This window comes from Manacus candei, unplaced genomic scaffold (assembly GCF_025592945.1).
Source record: "Manacus candei isolate 608988 ecotype Guabito, Panama unplaced genomic scaffold, ASM2559294v1 h1tg000159l, whole genome shotgun sequence".
NCBI classification, from domain to species: Eukaryota; Metazoa; Chordata; class Aves; order Passeriformes; family Pipridae; genus Manacus; species Manacus candei.
The window spans coordinates 2986034-3007090 of NW_026138207.1; the positions used below are offsets into that span (position 1 = coordinate 2986034).

The window sequence follows — 21057 nt, forward strand, 5'->3', positions numbered from 1 at the left end:
AGATGAGGTGGAATGGGAGGGAGCAGGGCAAGCGAGAGTTCGGCACCTGTGCATCTCCTCCCCTGATAAAGTCAGGGCATGGGTAGGGTGGGAGCCTGGGGAAACAGCAGTCACTCCTCTCATCTGCAGGCAGCCTGTGTGGCATCTGTTCAGTGATGACTGTATGTGAACCTGGATATCCAGGGCTATTACCTGGTCTTGTTCTTCACCTCGGATGCTTCTGTCAGCAAGCAACTAAAGTTATGTTATGAACAGTAAGATATGAAATAGCATTTTTGCTCCAATGTGTTAGTTTCCATCTTTGTAATTTTTTTTTAGGGCTTTTTTTTAGGTTTTGAGAAATTGATTGAAAAATGGTGTAAAATGTCACATTTCATAACGCTTAATGAAGAATTGTGGTTTGTATGGTGTAGAGACAACTCCTGGTTAGCTTGTTAGGTTCTAACAGCTGTTAGACGGTCAATCAACAAAACTGTAGTTTTCCCAAACAAAAGCTTCTAATGTGAAGCAACAGTTTGACTCCTAGTAATAAACCATGTTATTGCTATCTAATAAATGAGGCCAGTTAAAACAGACAAACAAAACCAAACCCCAACTGCAATAATTTTTAATAAAGTTTTTAGTTTTTTAAGCTTTTTGAAAACAGTTGGTCCCAAACCATTTTGCAAGAATGTTACTTTTTTTCTCTTCCTTGTCTTTGGCTTCACATGGTTTCTATTGCATTAGGTGAGAGATAGGTACCTTGCAATTATTGGAGTGATCGAACTTGTGTGATTTGTTGATTCAACAGAAATCTGCCGTTTTTTGCTTTGGTTTGGGTTTTTTGGGGTTTTTCTTTGGTTGTTTGTTTGGGGGGGGTGTTTGTTTTTTTGTTTGCCTGTTTTGTGGAGGGGAGAGAAGTGTGCTTACTGTCATATCTGTAGCCTGCCCTGCCTCATCTTGTGGTCAATTGAGCTAATATCAGGGCAACAGTGAGAACACATGGCCGTGGTATTGGAGGAACAGGATGGGGTATGACTGTCCCTTCAGTAGTGCTCTGCAGTGAATTCAGGGGAGAAATGGTGAAACTCCTGTGACCATCTCCCATAATTTGTGTTTCCTGGATAACTGAATCATGTATGATCATCTCTTTTAGAAGTTTACTGTCTTGGTTAACCTCAAATCTGAAATGGGTATTTTGTGGTAGAATGTTACAGCTGTTGGTTTGTTGGCTGGCAAAGCAGAGAGATCTGTTTGTTGCCTGACTTCTGCAGAGATCTGCATGGATCCACTACGCATTAAGCTACCCATTAAGCCCATTAAGTTTCTGGGCTGAGTCTTTTAACTTCTTGATGCATGCTTCTGTCAGTATTTAATTTAATTAATTTTGAGCTCACCAGTTATCTTAGAGTTCGTTTTAGTAGGTGTAGTATCAGGCTCTTAGTCTTTCATGTTGTGTGAATTAGAAACGTGATATTTCTGTTCATTCTCTCCTCTGTCTGTAACTGAAGACTGCTGCGCTTTAAGATGTGATATCTTCACACAGTTTGTTTTCATGCAAAATTTTATTTGATTGCTGTGAAAGGTAGAAATATTTACATTTTATATGGCACCACTTATCCAAGCTCTTTTGCAAAAATTTTCACACCTCTTAAATAAATACCTGATGTCTTCAGCAATATGTTTCAGTGGACTTCAAAGATGAAAACTGTGTAGTTAGAAATTACAAGGAAATTCAGATTTCCAGTATGTATAAACCAATCCTGGTGACTGGGAAGACACAAGGTTGAAAGCTGAATGTACAGACTAAGTCTAGAAAGTGTTACTTTTAGTTTGATATTTTTTGTGACTTTAGTGAGTTAGTGTATATTCCTTTCTATTCAGTGAATATTATCAATTACAGTTTTGCCTTAGCTGAATCTAAAATTGAATCTGAGAAAAAATTTTGAAAAACATCATTGCTCAAACTGAATAGAGACAAAGCGTACATTGTATTAGTAACAACTTCTAAGTATCTGTAAGAAATGAACTGCAATGATAAGAAGAACTAGAAGTATTTTTTTAATGAAATACCTTTTTTGATTTTTTTTCCAAACCTATCTGTTGAGAGCTACAAATATTTTTGCCACTTATCCTGTTCTGTCCAAGAAAACACAACTTTGTGACAGCTATGTGCTGTTTTGCTAGCTTTGATTTGAAACATCTTATTAGGTGTTTCTTTTTTCCACTTAGAAGTCTATACTCATAGTAAACTCATCATTCAGTGCTATATTATTTATCTTAAAAACGTTTTGCCATTTACTGGGTATTAACTTTTATTATTTACTTATAATACTTGCAAAGTTAACATGAGATATACGTATTTTTATACTTTGTGTATGCTGTCAATTCATGTTACAGTTTGATGAGAATATATTCAAGCTCTCAAATTTCTTATTTCAGTTGGAAAAGTGCCTTAAATCATGAAATTAAGGCACGAGATTTACTTCAAAAAGGAAACAAGGTACATCTAGGTTTGTATGACTGCCAGATGTTTGCCCCTTCGAGCCCTCATGTTTTTTGCTCTGTCTGCTCATCATCTGTAAGATCATGAAAGCGTTGGTGTCTCACCACACTTCATTAAAATTTGTGCCCCTAAAAACCATTAATACTTGTCAAAATAAACTGTAATTATGTTATTTCTTATCATGATATCTTGTTTGCACATGTGCACTGCTCTCTCTCCCCCTCTGTCCTTGCCTACATGGTAGGGCACATACCTGCATCGATAAAATACGAACAGGATGATCCCAAGTCTTGCTTGTCTGTTTTCTTTAAGATGCTCGAGCAAAACTGCTACTCAAAGTGAAGGACCAATCAGGCAGCGCACTGAACAGGAAGCACATGGGCATCCAGGCAAAGCCAGAAGCAGTTTCCCTTCCATGGTAGAGCTGCTCTCAACCTCTCAGGACTTGTATGAGGAGAGGAAAACTCTCATCTTGGCCTTCCGCTCGCATTACTGCTGTCCTAAGCAGGTCCCTCTTCAGATCTCCTGTCAGATCCATCTGCTGCACCCAGACTCACACCACACTTCCCCTCCTAGTGCCTGTATCTCCTCTGCCCTCACTGGTTTTCAGTCCCTGTTGGCCCTCCCCGGCCTGTACCAAGTCCCTGTCCTTCCACGGGCCTCCTTGTAGTGTCTCCTTTCACTAAAAGATGCTTTTGCCCAGCATCTTCTGTCACCCAGGTCCAGCATCCTTTCCCCTTTTTGCAAGCCTTCCCTAAGCTGTGGGCTTGAGTCCACCTAGTCCCAGCAGCCACGTTTTCCCTGCTGGGGATCCTTTTGCCCCCCACACCTGGTGGTCTTTCTACCAGTGAAAGGAGGCAGAGGTGTGCATCAGGGAAAGGAGTGAGCTCCAGGCCAGACTGAGTGTTTCTGGGGAGCCGTGGCAAACCATGAGGCTAGAGGTGCCTTAACCCCTTCCAGTTGCTGTCATTATACCAGATCTTATGTGCTGAACACATTATGGATAGAAAACTGTCTTCTGGGTATGGTGGAGCTTGTTTTAAATGCTCAAAGAGGTTCCTGCTGAACTTAAAGTCAATGACAAGACATAAGAGTTTGTTAAAACCAGAAGGTAGAAAGATGCTAATACAGTGTGGGTAAGAGATGTGTCTACTTGACAGGACATGGAGGAAGTAGATCCTAAATCCTCACTGCTGTAAAAGATTGCATCTCCCACCCAGCACCTAACAATACAGACTACTTTTGGAGGTCCTTTGTTAGTAGGGCCCCTTTCAGAAAAGAATGGAGATCTTGTTCTACCAATCCTTTAATGACTATGTCTGTCTGTGCACATTTGGGGGAAGGGGGGTCAGAGAGCCAGATGAATTTTAACAGAAGGTCTTTGTGTAAAATATATGCACATTAAGAAAGAAATATATTTTAAATCAATTTTTGAGAAAAATGTGAAGTTACTGAAAAAAAATAGTGTAGTGGTATTTTGTTCTGTTTCATGGTCTCTTTGTAGTACATATTCAGAGAATGGTACTTCAAACCTATTTCCATTTTTTCAACCTATTTCTGATTGAATTTTATTTCAAAGAAGTTCTTCAGCTGCATATATAAGGCAGTCAATACATTTAGAAAGGCTGAATTATAATGAATTCTGTTTGCTGTCCTTGTCTTCATCATGGGTAGAGGTTATTTGGAGTTGTATAAAAACTCAGCTGCTAATGTTATTTCTTAGATCTTTATTTTTTGAACACCAAAATAAGAAGATGTAATCCTTCAAGCAAACAGAATAGACTTGGTAATTAAAGGCTTGAAGATTTAGGATCTGTCCATTGTTTTTATAATTTATTCTCCTAGTCTGTGATAACCTAATCACCTTCCAGCACTGGAAAGGTCTTCACACTTATGATTTAGTCAATTCCATCCCCCTAAAACATGGAGCAGGGCTTTAATTGCCTTTTGGGAAGAATTTTGCCAGTAGGGAAATGGAGCCTCATTTATTCATTTGCAAACAGAAACTGCTTACTCTAGTAGCTCTGAAGTTTGTGCAGACTTCAGATCTACCTTAAATACATTTTTTTAGCTCTTTTTAATGTCTGAAAAGTTAACACAGACTTGAAGGCTACTTTTCTCTCCTTTGACAAAGGACTTTGACTGTCATGCTTATAGTTTCTGTACTTTCTGACAACTGTTAAATATATAATGCTACATCATTTATCTGCCTCCACGTGTGTACAACTTGTAAATAATTTAATGTTTTGCTTTACCACTTGGCCTCTTCACATAACTCTAAAATGAAGAAGATAAAATTCTTCTAAATTATTCATTCACTGGGAAATTGAAACAACTGACATAAATTAAGCACTAAAAATGGTTCCCTTTTTCTCTGTGGGAATCAAAGTGGTGAACACAATTGGATGACAGCGAGGGAGCTAAATGGACAAGATGATCATAGTATAATTTAGATTGGAAAGGGTTTCTGTGGGTGTCATCTTACCCAACCACCTGCTCAAAGCCAACCTACTTACCATACACATACTCGGTCGAGATTTGAATGCCTCCAAGGGTGGAGACGTTCCACTGTGGAGATGTTCCAGGAGTTTCCTGTGTCCTTGGGAACACAGGCAGGGCACATCGGACCTGTTGCCCAGCTATTTGATGGATTTTCATGGTAGTCTGCAGTGTTAAAAGTTTTCCCAGTGGTTAAAACCTTTGTGGTAAAGCATACAGGTGCTCTAGTGTGGTTGTGGCAGAGCAAAAAATTTTGCAGCTCACTCTAAATGGACCTTTAATATATTAAAACACAGTGATTTTATGAAGATTTCTAGGTCTTGCTACTTAAAATAATTTGTTTTTTTCAATTTTCCTAGTAGCCAATTAGTTACTTACTATGTCTTGTTTCATGTTGGCATATTCATATACTATACATTGTAGTAGTTGTCACAGATTGTTTTAATGAAGAGAATTAAATGATTGTACATAAGGAAATGTGATAAGATGTTATTAGTATCCATAACAGAAGCAAAGACCAGGCATGTAGCTGCAAAGCAGAGCATTGTGTAATTTGTGGTTTAATATTCTGCAAAGTTTCTACACTCAGTAACAGCCTTTCCCCTGATATAACTTTGGTGTGATCTGGATTTACTTGGATTTGCAAACAGCTGGGAAGTTCTGAAATATTTGAGTATTGTATACCTTTAGCACGAACTGCAGCATCTTTTCTGTTTCGTTTTCTCTACCTGCTTCTCACTCCTGGGGTATATCTGGGAATCCTGTATATTCTTCTGATGGGGAATGTCAGTACTCATGATGCTTTCCAGATGCCCTGCCTGTGTTTGTGGATACTAAATGAAAAATATCCCTTGCAGACCTGTATGTAACTAATAGAGGTGCCTGGTACTGATGGCTTTACACATCACAGGTCTGAGCAAAGATTGCTCCTGTGACCAAGTCTGTTTTGTGTTTGATTGCACAATGAGAGGACCAGCTCCCAAGATGATCCTACCCTTGGATTTGGTCTACCACTGCTGTTTGTTGAACATTCTTCTCTGCTAACTGTTGTCAGTCACCTACATGAAACTCCAGAGGTTGTTTGAAGAGCAAATCACTTTTTCTGCAGTGAGAAGGGGATGTGTACAGAGACGAAAATACACACAGTTTAAATGCACGAGGACAGTTTACGTATGGCATGGTGGATGGAGTAATTGTGACCTGGAAGAGATGCCAGCTTTCCGGAGGTAGTCTGCAGATTACCCTTCTCAGAGATCCCAACTGCTACATCCCTGAGATCAAGTCCCCGGTATCAGTCTTTTAGTGTGAGCATTTGGGCCCCTCTTCCTGAGTAGTTGCATTTTCATGGTCATCAGCATTTTCCTCAAACAAACTGGGATTTATCAAGTTGATTTGAGGATGAAGAGTGAAGCAATAGTGCAATGTTTTTAATTATCAAATGTTTCAGAAACACATCCTTAATGGAGAGCAGAGCATGCCTGTGTAACATTTCTTCTGTATAAAGAAAGAATAAATCAAAACTGCTGTCTTTAACTGTGCTAACTTTAACTGACAAGTGAGAAGCCTTCCTTAGATTGTCTGGAAAAAAATAATCTGTGAATCCAAATGTAACAAATGAGACCAAAATTAGTGAGGGAGGAAGGGGCTGTTGGCTGCAATTGACCTTTGGTTGTACGACTCTACAGCTGTGGGGACCCACATTTTGTACCCTTTGCAGGCTTTATTCACATGAGAGAATATACAGGAAAATGTTTTTGCTCAGGTATAACCTAGGATTTTTTGGCAATGTCTTGACTGTTTCTTTCTCAGTAACTTCCATACTAACAATGTTTTCATGCTGTATGACTATGTCAAGAGGAGCCGTGATTTCATCACTGCCTATTTCTACTTTATATATTTAATTCACAAAATCTTCAGTGTCTTTCAACACATTTTGAGTTAGTAATTTATTTGGAGACTGTAATTCCAATGATACATTTACCCATTGTGCCTTTATTGGGGTTCTAAGTGTATAGCCATAAATAGTCATGACTAGTGCTATTTTATTAAATAATGTGAAGATCTCAGCTGAAGAATCCAAAAAAGACAAGCACCGCTTGCAGTGCTATTTTAGGAAATAACTGTTAAGCAGTATACTCAACCTGGAAATCAATAGGTACCTATAATTTCAGCAGCTTTTTACATGCCACATTACACACCATTGTTACTGACTTCTTCAACTAGGAGCCACATCATGTGTCTCTGTCCTGCTTGCTCTACCTGGAATGTATTCATGTATAATTCACTGTTTGGCTGCACAAATGTAAAGGCCCACACAAAGGAAGCTAGAAGTCACTGGGAGCAGGAATCTTCCCTTTGACAGCAGTATAGAGTCAGGTCAAACAAAGTTTCTGTGTCATGGTGGCAGTATTCAGTGCTGGTGCTTGCTGATATGATGCTATAGATGGAAGGAGTTTCTCAGTCCTTTTAAGGATTACAGTGATAATAACTGCATATCATCCGGCATTTTAAAAAAATTTTTCAAAGGAAATGGTTGATTCTTAGTTCTCAAAGAGCTTTTCATTATTCAACTGAAACATGGACTTGTCCTAGTCCTTTGCAGTTCCAGATGGCATAAAGACCTGTACTGGTTTAAAAAGTAAACCGGCAGGAGAAATGAACCCAACTCTAGAGAGACTATAAATCGGAGTTACTAAAAATAAATTACAATAGATGCAACGATACAGAGAAAAACTGGTTTTAACTCATGAAAAACAGATGTATAACCCAGCCCCCTGGGACAAGAACAGAACGGTGTTCATTGTCCTCTGTGCTGAGCACCCTGTGGCCCCTCTGGGTGCAAAGTAAAAGGAAAGGAAAACCTGTTGGTCCAGATGATGGTGGCAGTTCTGTTGAGGTAATGATTGCAGTCTTGTTGAGAGTGGCAGTGGCGGCCCTACTGGAGTTCTGGTCCTCCTCTGGATCTGACGAGTAGTACCAGAAGTCCCAAAACCCGAAGATTATATATGCTCAGGTTCAGGTGGATTCCAGTACCTCCCCCTGGGCAGAGGGTTTCACAATGGGTGATTTAACTCTGCGAGTCTTGGGTTATTTTTGTCATCTTTGGTGGTCTAGGTGTTGCAGCTGCCTATTATGCCAGTCCAGTATGGGCCATTAGCAGAGATGACCCCTCAGGCTGGGTGTGAAGGTGCTAATTCCTCCCTGGAGGGGAGTTATCACAGCTGAGTCATTAGGTGTGCCCTGGGCAGCTGCTGCAAATGATCCATTATCAACAGTCCATCAGAAATTACATAGAGGGTGTAGAATACACAGTGTTGGTTATACTCACATAGTAATAAACTGGTCCTGGCCTCTGTAACTAGGACAAGACCCTTCCTCTCTATTCCACTGTATGTTTGGATATACTAGCATGCATGTCCTAAATTATGGCTGTGTAATTAAAAGATGTCTATTAGAACTGACTAGCTGATAAGCAGAATGAGGCAAACTAACTCTGAACCAACTAAAAGTTTGACTGGCTAGGAGACTGGCGAACATCCCACCAATAAATCCCTTCATCCCAGTTCAATTAAGGAGGCTTATCTGCGCACGGGGAAAATCCCATTTTGCTGGAGGCCTACATGAGCATCGTCAAAATCGGCAGTTCAGGAATGTTCATTAATATTATGAAAATCTCATTCCTTCTCCCAACACTTATGTGATTTATCACTCTATAACCATTTCAGAAGGTTGCTGTACAACACCTGCTCTGCTGTATCCTAACAGTAGCCTGAGAAAAATTGCTTGAGGTTCTTACAGCGTAGGGATTTTTGCAGCATTTTTGAAAAGTCCCTAAAAGGTATTACTCATAACTGCATACAAGCTTTGTGAAGTATTAACAGCACTACTTCCTTTGCACAGAGTGGATTACTGCCGTACAAATTTGTAATTGGTGCAACAGTGCATGCAGAAGAATTTCAAAGTAGCTACTCAACTGAAAACTCTCTTGTTTTATTAATAGCCCATTCATGAAGAGACTAAAGAGGGAGGATTGTGAAATGTGGAAAAGAATTGAAGTCTGATAGAGAAGACGTGAGAGCTGAGCACTGGATTCCTTGGGTCCAAAGCACATGGTAACAGAGAATGCTTTTCAGAAGAAGGAAGTTAGGGTAGCAGAGACCGAAGGCTCAAAGGGTGCTCCTGGCCTGTGGCGGCACAGCAAGACAACATCCTCTGTGTGTGCAGGTGTGGGGCAGTCATTTCTCACTGTGCACATTAGGTTATTGAGAACAGTAGAAGCTGTAGCCAGGGCTCACCCCTGCTGGGAGCTGTCAAAATGCTTTGATCCAGCAGCAGTTTGTACCATATTCTGCATTTCGTAATTGTCAAAGGTATCGTCTTTAGGAAAAGACCTTCTGAAAGTCAACCAGTTAATCATGGGGTTTGCAATGCCCTGGACCTCAGTAAAATCTGCCTCCCTGGACAACTGAGAAATGTGTTCCTAGGCGGTGCAGCAGGTTGCTCTGTCTCCCGTAGAGAAACTAAGGAAGTGGAGGTTTCATTAGTGAATAGTGTTCACTACTCTCAAATGGGCAGACCAACATGGGGAGAGCAGTAGTATCTGGCCAGAGTGTAAGTGCATATAACCTCCTTTTCCTTCTCTGTCTGCATCTAGCAGAAATCAACCTGATGAGGAAATACTATGTACCTGCTGCAGTTGTTAAAAGATACAACTTTTGAACTCGATCTCTCTTTTGAGTGTGGTCAAAGTATTTCTAGATACCAGCAGAAGTTCTTCCAACATAAAATTTTGGCTTTCTCTTCCCCAGCTGATTCTGCACAGAGCTGTTTGCTGGAAGGTCAGTCAATATTGTTATATTATTCATTTCTATACATTCACATGTGTTTATATAGGTATGTATATGCACATTCTAGATACGGGTGATTTTTGAACGGAGCTTTCACTAGCATAACAATGTATAAAGCAACTACTTATCCTGAGTCCCTTTCTTTGATTATTATCTGGTACATGATGGGAATGACCACTGTGTCCCATGGTGTATGTGCAAGGAATGGCCAATATGCCCGAAACTGTAGTAATCTTCACAGGACATTGTCAGTGAAACTGTATTTGATAAATCATTTTAAGCCACTTCTTTTTGCTGCCAATTGTTTTATCTGGTTTTTGGCAGCAGCTTCCCCTTGCAGTGACTCTGTGGTGTGCTGGCACAGCTGTGTAGTGACACCAAAGGTCTCGTATCACTCTCTTTCTCCTCTTGTTGTGAAAATCCCCTCTCTGCAGGCCCACCACCTGCCATGGTCCCCCTGCCCCTCACATTGTGCTCACAGAACAGCAGCAGTTGGTTGCTGAACACAGAGCTGAGATGCTGTGTTTGGGTGAAAGTGTGGGCCCATCTCAAGCATAGGACTGAAATAATTCCCAGGAGCTTCCTAATGCGAACAGATTCCTCTTCTTCACGTGCTTTCACTTCTGACCAAAAAGGCAGACCTCATACCTCTGACAGATCTGCTCAATCATAATCTGTAACTGTCATCTCCCAGGTCATTTGACCTAGTAGAACTTAAGTAAATGAGTGAACTAGTGGTGACTGTTGCTTAATTAGCTCCAATATCACAATAGCCTTTACCTGCTGCTTTTGATTGGCATCAGATACTAATCAGGCTTTGCCTATGTTCTGACCTCCTGGTCTTCTCCAGCATACATCCAGTTTCCTTACACTTTCCTAGACCATCTCTGAAGTTTTGAAATCAATTGCTAGTTGCCTTCAAAAGTGAAAGGATCTACATTAAAGGACAAAGTAGAAGTGCTGTCTTGTTAGGTGTTAAAGCTCACTTCGCTCGACAGATAATAAAGAGACATTCTCCTCTAGTTATTTCTCTGATCCACTGTGATTTTCTGAGTATTTTGTGTTGCTAATGGTGGAAGAACTTGTTCTTTTGGAGATGGGTCACATTTATTGCTAACCTTCAGGAAATTCAGACATGCAATGTAAGATTACTTATATTAGAGGGACAGATGTTACGCTTTAAAAGCTTGTTCTTATCTTGACAATTAAATGCTAACACTTCCAGAATATTGAAACCCTAATTTTATATATTGCAATTTTTTTGTTTCTTTGTTACTATATATTTAAATTATGAAATGCTGTGTATTGATTTTAGGATTTATTTTAGTTTAATTTTTTTTGAGAGATTGCTTTAAGGAAAGACTGGCAGCAGTGATTCAGCAGCATAATGTGCAAGTATAAATAGAATGCAAGCTGTCCATTTATCTCAGTCCTGATCTACTTATATTCATCTGATGCTTATTACAATCGTGGTTTGTCTCTGAGCAGATATATCCAGTTAGGATTAAGCATGGACAACTAACCTAATTCGCTCTTGTAACTCACACTTGTAACTTAATTCAGGGTTTCTGTGTAGATTTCTTGTGAAACCAAATAATTCTTTTAACTCCTAACCCTTAATAAATTAATATCAAAATATTTGTAATTGTCTTTGTTTTTATGAGATATTGGGTTTGTTTGTAATTGCTTTTAGGTTCACCAAGATAACCTCCATTCATATCTGTTTCTCAGATTTCTTCCCACTCCAGATTCTCCTTATATGTCATGGTATTTTATTAAATATAATTACAGGTCATAGATTCTCTAGATTACACTATGGGATCCCTTTTTAAACTTTTTGCTAGAGGGACTGTTCTGCTAGAGTAGTCTGAAAGTGAATTATAAGCACAGATATCCAATTGTTACAAGCATAAAAATAATAAAGGCAAAGATTGTACCAAAACTTTATATTAATCTCATCCACATTGAAAAATGAAGATTCAGTCCTTTCTTGTATTTCAAGAATACTGGAATATTCCTGGAATAATGATTTATTTTTTTGCATTTTCAGACAGGTTTAATCTCAGCATTTTCCATCTCCAAGAGCTCTCTGGGATATGTGCATATAAAAATATCAAGTCCTGTGTCTTTAAGATCTCAGCTACACCAAAATCAGCCTCTAGTTGACTCTTTACTGTTTTAGCCTAGTGACTAGCCTCTGGCATGGATTAATCTTTGACAACTTGTTTTTCATTTTAAAAATCAACACAAGCAACTCACCATAATTCAGCATTAATGTAGGGTTATAAGAAAGCTCAGGACTAAGCATAATAACAATCAATGCTGCCTTGTTATGGTATATGGGTGTTTATAAAACAGCTTACATTTTAGATTGGAAGTAACTTGTATGTTATATTTTAATGTGTGCAAAACAATAATTTTGTTCAAAAAGGTAGCATGAGCCCAGTTTAGCGTTCTGTTTGTATTTTGTTCTCAACAAAATAAATATATGTGCAGAGATAATTGATGAAGCATGCTTTAAAGAGAAAAATCTAAACAACATTTCGCTTTCCTTCCCCCTCATTTCATTTCCACTGTAACTGTGAGTGTGCTGATGCTGAAAGATACACATGGCAAGATTTAGCTTGTATGTGCCCTTATATTTTTTTTAGAAACTGTTCCAAGAAATAGTCATTTCTGAGCTCTGCATATGTGTATGTTAGATGCAATTCCCCATATAATTTTCATAGTCTTTTATATTCCTCGTGCCAGATATCTTCTGCAGCCCTCTGGGTTTTTACTGGGGATGTGATGGCACTTCCAATACTGAAATTTCTCTGCTGAAGCTCCTCCCTGCCGGGACTCCAGGGAAAAAGATTGGATGAGCGAAAGATAAGTGGACTCCTATGCCCTGTGAGCATGGTGAGATCTTGAAGTGCGTGAGAGGTGCCATGTTTTCATGTCTGTGAGATGTACTCTTTTGCCTGAAAAACGAGGTTTACAGTAGGAGGAAGAGCAACACCAGTGGCAGTGACATATCAGCAAATATGAAGAATAACTTGTGTTGAGGAGTGAAATAAATACAGAGGAAACACTAGAGCAGTGATGATTCTGCTAGCAGAGCCTCCTGCTCTGCACGATTAAGAGGGATACATGGTCCTATAATGTGAACCTTCCAGCATCACATTGAATGTGAGGATGTAAGGAAGGGCCTGTATATAATTGTTAGGAATTGGAGTAAAAATCATAATAGGGTGTTTGAGATGTCCTGTAAAGATAAGGCCCCTGTACAAACAAAAAGATCAAAAGGAGCAGTGCGAACACTCAATGGTAAAGAAAGTGATGACCTCTTAATTTAATGATTCCCAAGAAAACTTGAAGTTATTTTACTAAAATATTGTGAGAGCCCCTGGGAATGAAAGGAAGAATCAGAGCATACAGATTTAAGTCAGTGTGGCTGCTTCTGTTGTCAGTGTGCAACACTCTGCCTGTGGTCAGAAACAGACCTGGAAAGAAGCATGAGAAAAATAAGCCCTATTTCATTGCCACAATTTTGTTGACTCCATCAGGCTGTCTGCAGTCATTTAGAGATAATGGGGGGAGAGGTGTTATGCACTAAATGTTACTATTTTTATGATGTGAAAGAAGAGTTAGGTGCAGTCTAGTTGGATCTCCCAATACTCAAAGAATATTACTGTCTTTAAACTTCTCTGCAGTACAGAGCAGAGAAGATACCCTTCTAATAGGAGCTTTTGTTATAGTAATGCCAATGGCAAGGGAAAATATTCAGATTATTTTCCTGGAGATTGAAGCTGCTGCTGTTTGGAAAACAGTGCATTACACCATCTGTTTCCTTCTGATTGCGCACTACCATAGCCATTGTTGTGATTAATTTCTTTGCTTCTAGGCACAAATTTGAGTGCTTGAAAGAAGATTAAAAGCTTGTTTGCAGACAGGGATGTAGCTAATGGCTAGATTTCAGTAGGATTGTGTGTACTTACCAACTTCACAGCTCAAATCATCAATTTTCTGCATGCATTTGATATGTGAAGAAAGCGAGGAGAACATCCTTTTGCTTCACGGTAATAATCCTCTGCACGAATTGTTGGTGAGGTTTTCACCGTGTGTCAGTAGTGTCATTGCATGCTCAAAACACCTCTGGGACGATGAGTCACTTTTCAAAGAATCACAGAATCATTTAGGTTGGAAAAGACCTTTAAGTTCATAGAGTCAACTATTAACACTGCCAGGTCCACCACTAGGCCACGTCCCTGTGGTGGGGACACATCTGTATGTCTTTCAAATTCCTGCAGGGATGGTGACTCACCACTTCCTTGGACAGCCCATCAACTGTTTTTGTGAAGAAATTTTTCCTAATACCCAACCTAAACCTCCTTGGCACAACTTGAAACCATTTTCTCCTGTTCTGCCTACCTGTGCTGGTTTAAAATGAACCCAACTCGAGAGATTACAAGTCAGAGTTTCAATTTACTAAAAAGATTACAATAAATGCAATGATACATAGAAAACTGGTTTTAACCCCTAAAGACAGATGTAGAACTCAGCCCCTTGGGACAAGAACAGAACAGTGTTTGTTAGCCCCTGTGCTGAGAAAAGCCCTGATGGCTCACAATCTGACGCAGGTGTCCCCTGGTCCCATTTGGTGCCTCCCCTGTTAAACTCAGCAAGAAACAGGTTGTCTCTGCCAATGCTGTTGTTACCCTGTGTCTGACCAGAACCACTGCTTTGTGCCCACCAGTGACAAGCAGAACAAGAAAATGTGGATTTTTTTTCTAATATGGATACTGTGCCTAATCTCAGTTCTTCTTTTGTTTGAAGCCTGAGTATATAGTACATTGGCTATGAGCATCGTGGTGCTTTTTTACCACTATGCTGTTCTCATCTTTCCTTCCTTTTAATATCTGTGTACTTAAATAGCTTAGTAGGCCTTTGACCCAGGACAGGTAGCACAGCTGCAATATGCAATGGTCCATTTGCTTCGTATAATGAATTTGGAAAACAAGTGATATTTGCATGACTCATCAGTTCTTAATTATTACTTTGATACTTTTCTTCATTGTCCCATTTCAAGATTGCCACGTTTGCCCATGATTTCATGCTGAAAGTTGAACAGATTCCACCTAGAACTGTAATGATTCTCCTCTGTTAACATAGCATATGCGAACTAGAATTTTGTAATAAGCTATTTAATATTTACTTCAATGGGATTAACTAAAGGTTATCTCTTTGAATTGCTTTCAGAGTAATAGTTGGTACATCATATTTTAAAAACCTTCTTCAGGGAGATGTGTGTAATGGTATATATTTGGGTTGTGGTAGATCTGTGGCCACACAGAGCATAGTTAAACATAATTGAGAGGAAAATCTTGACTGCCAAGTAAAGCAGTATTATCAATTTCCTCTCTCCTGCATTGAAAGAGACAGGGGGAACAGACAGTGTAGGGTTTCCTGATATGTTTTAAGAAAGCCTGGGATTCATTTCCCCACCCTTCCTTCCTATTAGCTGTTTGTTAACTCCCAGGAAGATTCAGGCTTTTCTTGTGAGACCTCTCTGCTCACATATTCTGGAAACGGGCTCTGCCTTTGAGGGGCTCAGTCCTCACTTTTGTGCAGATACAGGGAGAGGAAGAGGAGTTTTGATGATGAAAGTCTGACTTCGGGCAAGCGAACTGAAGAGGAGTTTCTAATTGACAACATTGTATTCGCAAAGGTATTTTCCTTTAATTTGCTGTCACGAACACAGCACTTGCCCCTGAGGAATACCGAGTGTTTGAGACACAGAATCAGGAAACACAGCAAGTGTCAGTGTGAGATTTCTGCCCTTGGAGTGCCAAGTTGTGAACTGACAAGCAAGACCATAAAGTTAAAAGAAAGACGTTCAACTTGCCCTTCTTCAGGAGAAACCTCGCGTTTTTCTTTGCCACAGCTGAAGATCCCTCACATTAAAGAGAAAGATGTGAAGACGGAGCCTAAAGTATCAGCTAGTTGGGGCGAGCAGTGGCGTTGGATCTCCGTATGCTGCTGGAGTGCACTAACAACTGGGGGCTTTTCTTCATCCAAAACAGGGCAGGGCTGTTAGTTTGACTATAGCTATTTTGGATAAAACACCAAAAAGAGACGGTTTCACAGTTTTTTTAAATTTCACTTGCTCGTCTGACCTGCTTACATGACAAGCTGTGCCTTCCTTATTCATAGTAATCACAGGGAGAGTAGACTGAAAGTTGTGGCAAGATGTCCTGTCTGCTGGGTGCAGCACACTAGGAACTGAGAGGGCCTTGAATTTTATACAGAAACAATCTTGGCATTTTCAGTCCATTAAGTGCAACTGATTTTTCTTTTTCCTTTCTAGTAAAACCAGGTATTGGTTCCTGAGGAAAAGCACATACAATACAAATAATTGCACTGCGGCTGTTTCCAGGCCTTTAAATCCCACCTTTTTTTATCATTTTTTGGTAGCATTTGAATTTGGCAAATAAGTTTCACGCTCCGTTGACATTTAAAAACAAAATTAGAGTGTCTTTCTGGAAGTGTTAATTCCGAAGAGCAGATTTTTTATTTCCTTTACTGATTAACTTGGTGAAGATACATCCATGTCTCAACGCCATTTTTTAAGGGAAAGACATGAAAGTCATTTTAGGATCCTACCAAGATTCTTCCAAATCCTTCATGGCAGACGGCACTCGAGAAATAACCCACATCAAATATGCTCTGGTGAGATGAATGTGTACGTGATTCTATAGTGTGATGTATGTGTGTGGAGAATGTTGCACTTAAATTTGAGGAGCATGTGAGTTGAAAGGAGCAGTAATTAGCCTAGGATATGTGTTCCTGATTTTCTCAACTGATGATTCTTGCAGGAACAAGTATTGTCTCTGAAAGCGAACTCATGTAGGGATCCAGCAACTGTTACAGTTAAAAAATATGTATCTTTGTCAATATGAGGTATTACTCATGATAGTGTTTACTCTCTTTCACCAGTATTTACTGGAAAAAAAAATTATATCTTATTTCTCCTTGCAATTCCAGGTGTATGACAGTATCTAACACAGATCTGAATGCTTTACACCAGCCCTCCTTTTGTATTCTGGAAGAATGTCACTGAGGTTCCTCTCCTAAAAAATATAATTAATTAAGCCAAAAAAAATATTTTTAACTGTACTCAAAAAATCAAGAAGCCTCTGATCTTTAAATTTTTAAATTTAAATTAAAATTTTTAAATTAGGACTTGCCACCACTTACTCAGTCTCAAAGTCTGTTTCATACAGTGTGTGGTGTAATAACACGTTAGTGTGACTGATAATTATATAATCTTTGTGTTTAGTAAAGCTGCATTTTGGAGTTTTTTTCTCTGAACTAAGTTAACTCTGCCTGGCTAAAATAAGCTGAATTACAATTTTTCAATAATTAATTAAAACTTTCTTGTTTTTTTTTTTATGTATCGTGAGTTATTGTGGTCTTTAAAAAAAAAAAGAGGACTTTTTTTGTTTCTTTTTAAATTAATTTGAAAATTGAAATTAACGTAAGCTAGGCTACCTTAGTTAATTTTCAAGGCTTTTCAATATTTCTTTCTTTAATGTTGACATTTACTGATAGGAAAAAAAATAAGAAGAGAAAAATGCCTCTCTGGTGATTCATTTTTCTCATACCTTCATTTGTACTGTGTTCACGAGTCTTTTGTCATCTACTGGGTTTGGAATTAAAATCGTAAGGGGTTTTTTTGTAAACTTTGTTTATAATCTCTGAAACGTAAAGATTTCACCTTTCCTGACTTACTAGTTCTAAACATTCATGAGGCCAAGGCTTGGTATTTTTAGGAGTACTAACTAGTAAATTATAAAAATTTAACATTTAATTCTATTCAGCTCAGAATAGAAAAGGTTTTTATGTTAATTGCTGTTAATCATAGTAAAGAAAAATGAAGAAAAATTAAGTAATATTTTAACCACATGGGACGCAGTCTTGCAAAGCAAAGCAAAACAAGATCTCCTCTGAGTCTTACTTTCATGTAGCATTCAACCATCACTTGGTAGCGCTCACACTGCTGTCAAGTCCTAAGTGTAGCCATAAAAGCCATCACTTTCACCAAATATTTTATAATAATTATGTTTTTATGAGTTTCAGGCACCTGCTGGCCATTCATTAATGGATTGGAGCTCATTCCAAGTACAGGCAAAGCTTGACTACATAGGAGAAAACCACAGATTTATTCTATTAAACACACTCTAACATAGTTTTCCTAATTTTTACCTAATTTCCTTTAGACTAAGCTCCTTAATATAAATCTTGTAATGCTGTACAATCATCTTTTACTTACAGGTTCCTTTCATTATATATAAGTGTGTGTATAGTCAGAAAATAGTATGTTCCTCTAGGAAGCTGTCTGTTCTGTCTCCCACCCATTTTTATTATTATTGCAAAACTCCTTTTGATCGTGTTGCAGCCTTTTCTGTTTGAAGTCTTCAAGTATGCAAAAATTCTGTTTCCTTTCCTTCCTGTTACCCGTTTTATGTTGACAGTAGGAAAGCAATTATATGCTTTTGATGTTAACCTTATATATTCAGTAAGAATTATTCAATTGTTTTGGTCAAGGCTGTTTTATGGCCTTTTTTGGACTGATAGGAGTTTTCACACCTTACTGGTGGCAAACCTCAGCTTTCAGTGGCACTTTCAGACCAAATGTTACACAGAAGATGGATCAAAGTTTTAGATTGTAGAAGGGAAGAGGTACTCCAGCCTGGGAACATTTTTGTCCTGTAGGTATGCTAGGTGAAATTACAATTTTTTGGCAAGAATGTATTTCTCAAGTAAATGTGCCTGTGGTTCAGTGAATCCCATGAGGTATGCACCTCTCTTCTCCTTGTGACAAAGTTGAGCCACTCTGTCCTGCTGTCCCAGGTCTCACAAAACTTTGTTCTCTCTTCATTAGCATCTCTGGAAATTGCTGAGAGCATGTTTGCTTCGCTGTGACTTCATCCTTTCCCTGGATGTTAAAATCTTTAATATAGAATATAGTAATCTTTAACTGAACAATAAATATTCTAGTTCATATATTGATTTTGCATTATCTTATTTACCTTAATAAGAGAAGCTGGGCTTGATTCCAGTTGTCATACTTCATGAATTCCATCTCTGTTTTATTTTCATTTTAACAAAGCAGACTTTATTTACTGCAGCTCGTGGACAGTTGGATCTGTCCTCCTTGGCCTAATCCTCACTGCACTGTTCCCTGCAGGTGTCTTGTACTCAGGGCAGGCTGTGTTGCCCTTATCCACACACGCCAGTTGAGCCCTAGCTCTGGTGACACTTGTTCTTTGGAATGCAGAGGTTTGGGACCAGCTGCCACGTGGCCTCTACTGCCTGGGTAGGCAAGGCCCAGGCTGGTACAGCCAGGCTTGTGTGAGGCAGCATCGTGTTTTCTGAATCTGTCGCTGAACTGTGTCTCTTCTGTGTACTTCTGCATCTCTGACTGCAAGCAGGTGGGGCAGCAGTTGTGGATTTGTGGAGGATTTCAGCTCTGGAAAGCTGTGGTTCCGAGCAGTCTTCTGTGAGGACACTTGTCTCCCATCAGCAGGGGAGATTTCTCAGGGTGCTGAATTGCTGTGGCCCTTTGTGGTGGGCTTCCTGACACAATGCTCATAGGCCATCCTTTGAGATTCTCCCTCTTCTCGCTTTCTCTGAGCAAATGGGAACAGTAGGTCGGCTTGAACTGAGAGCTGTAAAACAAGTCTGGCAAGTAGAGACGCCAGAGACATCTGTCTTCAGTCTGTGCTGCGTGTAGTATGGATGGGGAGTATCTTTGGAGACATCCTGCAGTCTGCATCTTTTCACACTGGATTCAGGTTGGTTTTCTGATGAAGATGACTGAAGCAGTTTGCTTTCATGTGTAGCTCTAGGCGTGTAATGAATGAAGAGACTGTCCATGTCACAGGGTCCTTCCAAGCCAAAGAAGTTCTGCAAAAAGGTACAGTGAGGCAGCGCTGTAATGTGTGTGTCTAATACTAATAGATTTTTGTAGTAAAGGTGTCAGATAACCTGAATAATCCACAACAAAGAGTGAAGAAGAGTCTAGAGGAAGAGCACCTTTGCATCTTCTGTGTCAGCCGAGGGGACGGAGATGTGGTACATCTTCTGGAGCTGTATGAATATTTCTGTTAGATATTGACCATTCTTGTGTGGGGAGAGGGAATGAGCTTACAGACAGGCTAGGAAAATGTGTGGATGCAGAAAATGTCAGACTGAGCATACTAATATAGCAGAAATATTTAAGTATCTGAAGACTTCAATGTACCTGAAGTCAGGTACATTGTACCTGATGCAGCCAAAGCCTACCTGGAGCCTGTGCAAATACTGACATTTCTGGTTGGTGTTCAAGTCTGCCACAACAACTTTATTACTGTTAGTCCTGATGCTAGATAGGTCAAGGCATGTAAGGCTGTGTTTTCTGTTTGCTGCCTTCACATTTTTGTTTGCTAGCTGGATAAATGTGTTGAAAATGAATTCATTTGAGATTTTGAGCTTCCATGCTTGAGACTTTCATTACCTGTCCTGCTTGAAATGCCCTTGCAATTTTTCCATCAGAAAGATAGAGAAGAGAGTTGGGTGTGAATCCATAGCAGAGGTGACAAACTGTACTTCTGAGTGAGCAATTCAATACAACTAGTTCCAGATAGTATGGTGAATATCTGCATGAAAAACAGTTTGCTTTGCCTCGCTAAAACCTAACACTAGTGAAAATATGCTTAGGGCTTATGCCTATGCTTAGATATACTGTATGAGACACTGGGTATATCAGCAGTCTGTAAATATTCAGGGTGGGGACGTGAGGGGAGAACGCTATAATTAAAGAGATAATTACAAGAACAGTGGCATTAGTGGAGCAAAATATATTTGTAAAGTCATCTTGTGCCACCTGTTGCATTTATGGAACAAAGTTCAGTTAATAGGAAAGCTCTAACCTTCTCAGGGTAGTTTGTTCTGAGCAGGGGAAGAGAAAAGTGGACCTTTTTCTTCTCTGATGATGAATCAGAGAGGAATTTCAGTAGCAGAAATGAAGAGCTATTATTTTTTCTCAGAGTGGTGTTCATGGCTGGACTTTGTAGCGCAGGGTAAGTTGGCTTAACTTTATAATAGTTCCTACGTCTTGCAAATGTAAACAGACCTGTGTAGTCTGTTAAGTCAGGGCTGTGTAAGGTGTGTGGGTTGGGACTGCGTTCTTGGAAGAGTTTT

At 39.4% G+C, this 21057-nt stretch overlaps 1 protein-coding gene across 9 annotated transcripts in view; it reads left to right on the top strand.

The window, feature by feature from the left end:
* The window catches only part of MCF2L (MCF.2 cell line derived transforming sequence like), a 161789-nt gene that overhangs the window by 46345 nt on the left and 94387 nt on the right, over positions 1–21057 (top strand). The window contains exon 1 of one of the 9 annotated variants that reach the window (XM_051772814.1): positions 15230–16542. The exons of 7 other annotated variants lie outside the window; for them this stretch is intronic. In XM_051772814.1, coding sequence (XP_051628774.1) covers positions 16422–16542 — 121 coding nt within the window. In that variant the 5' untranslated portion in view covers positions 15230–16421. Of the gene's footprint in view, positions 1–15229; positions 16543–20799; positions 20937–21057 lie in introns of those variants that run through there. One more of the 9 variants, XM_051772809.1, reaches the window with a different exon arrangement.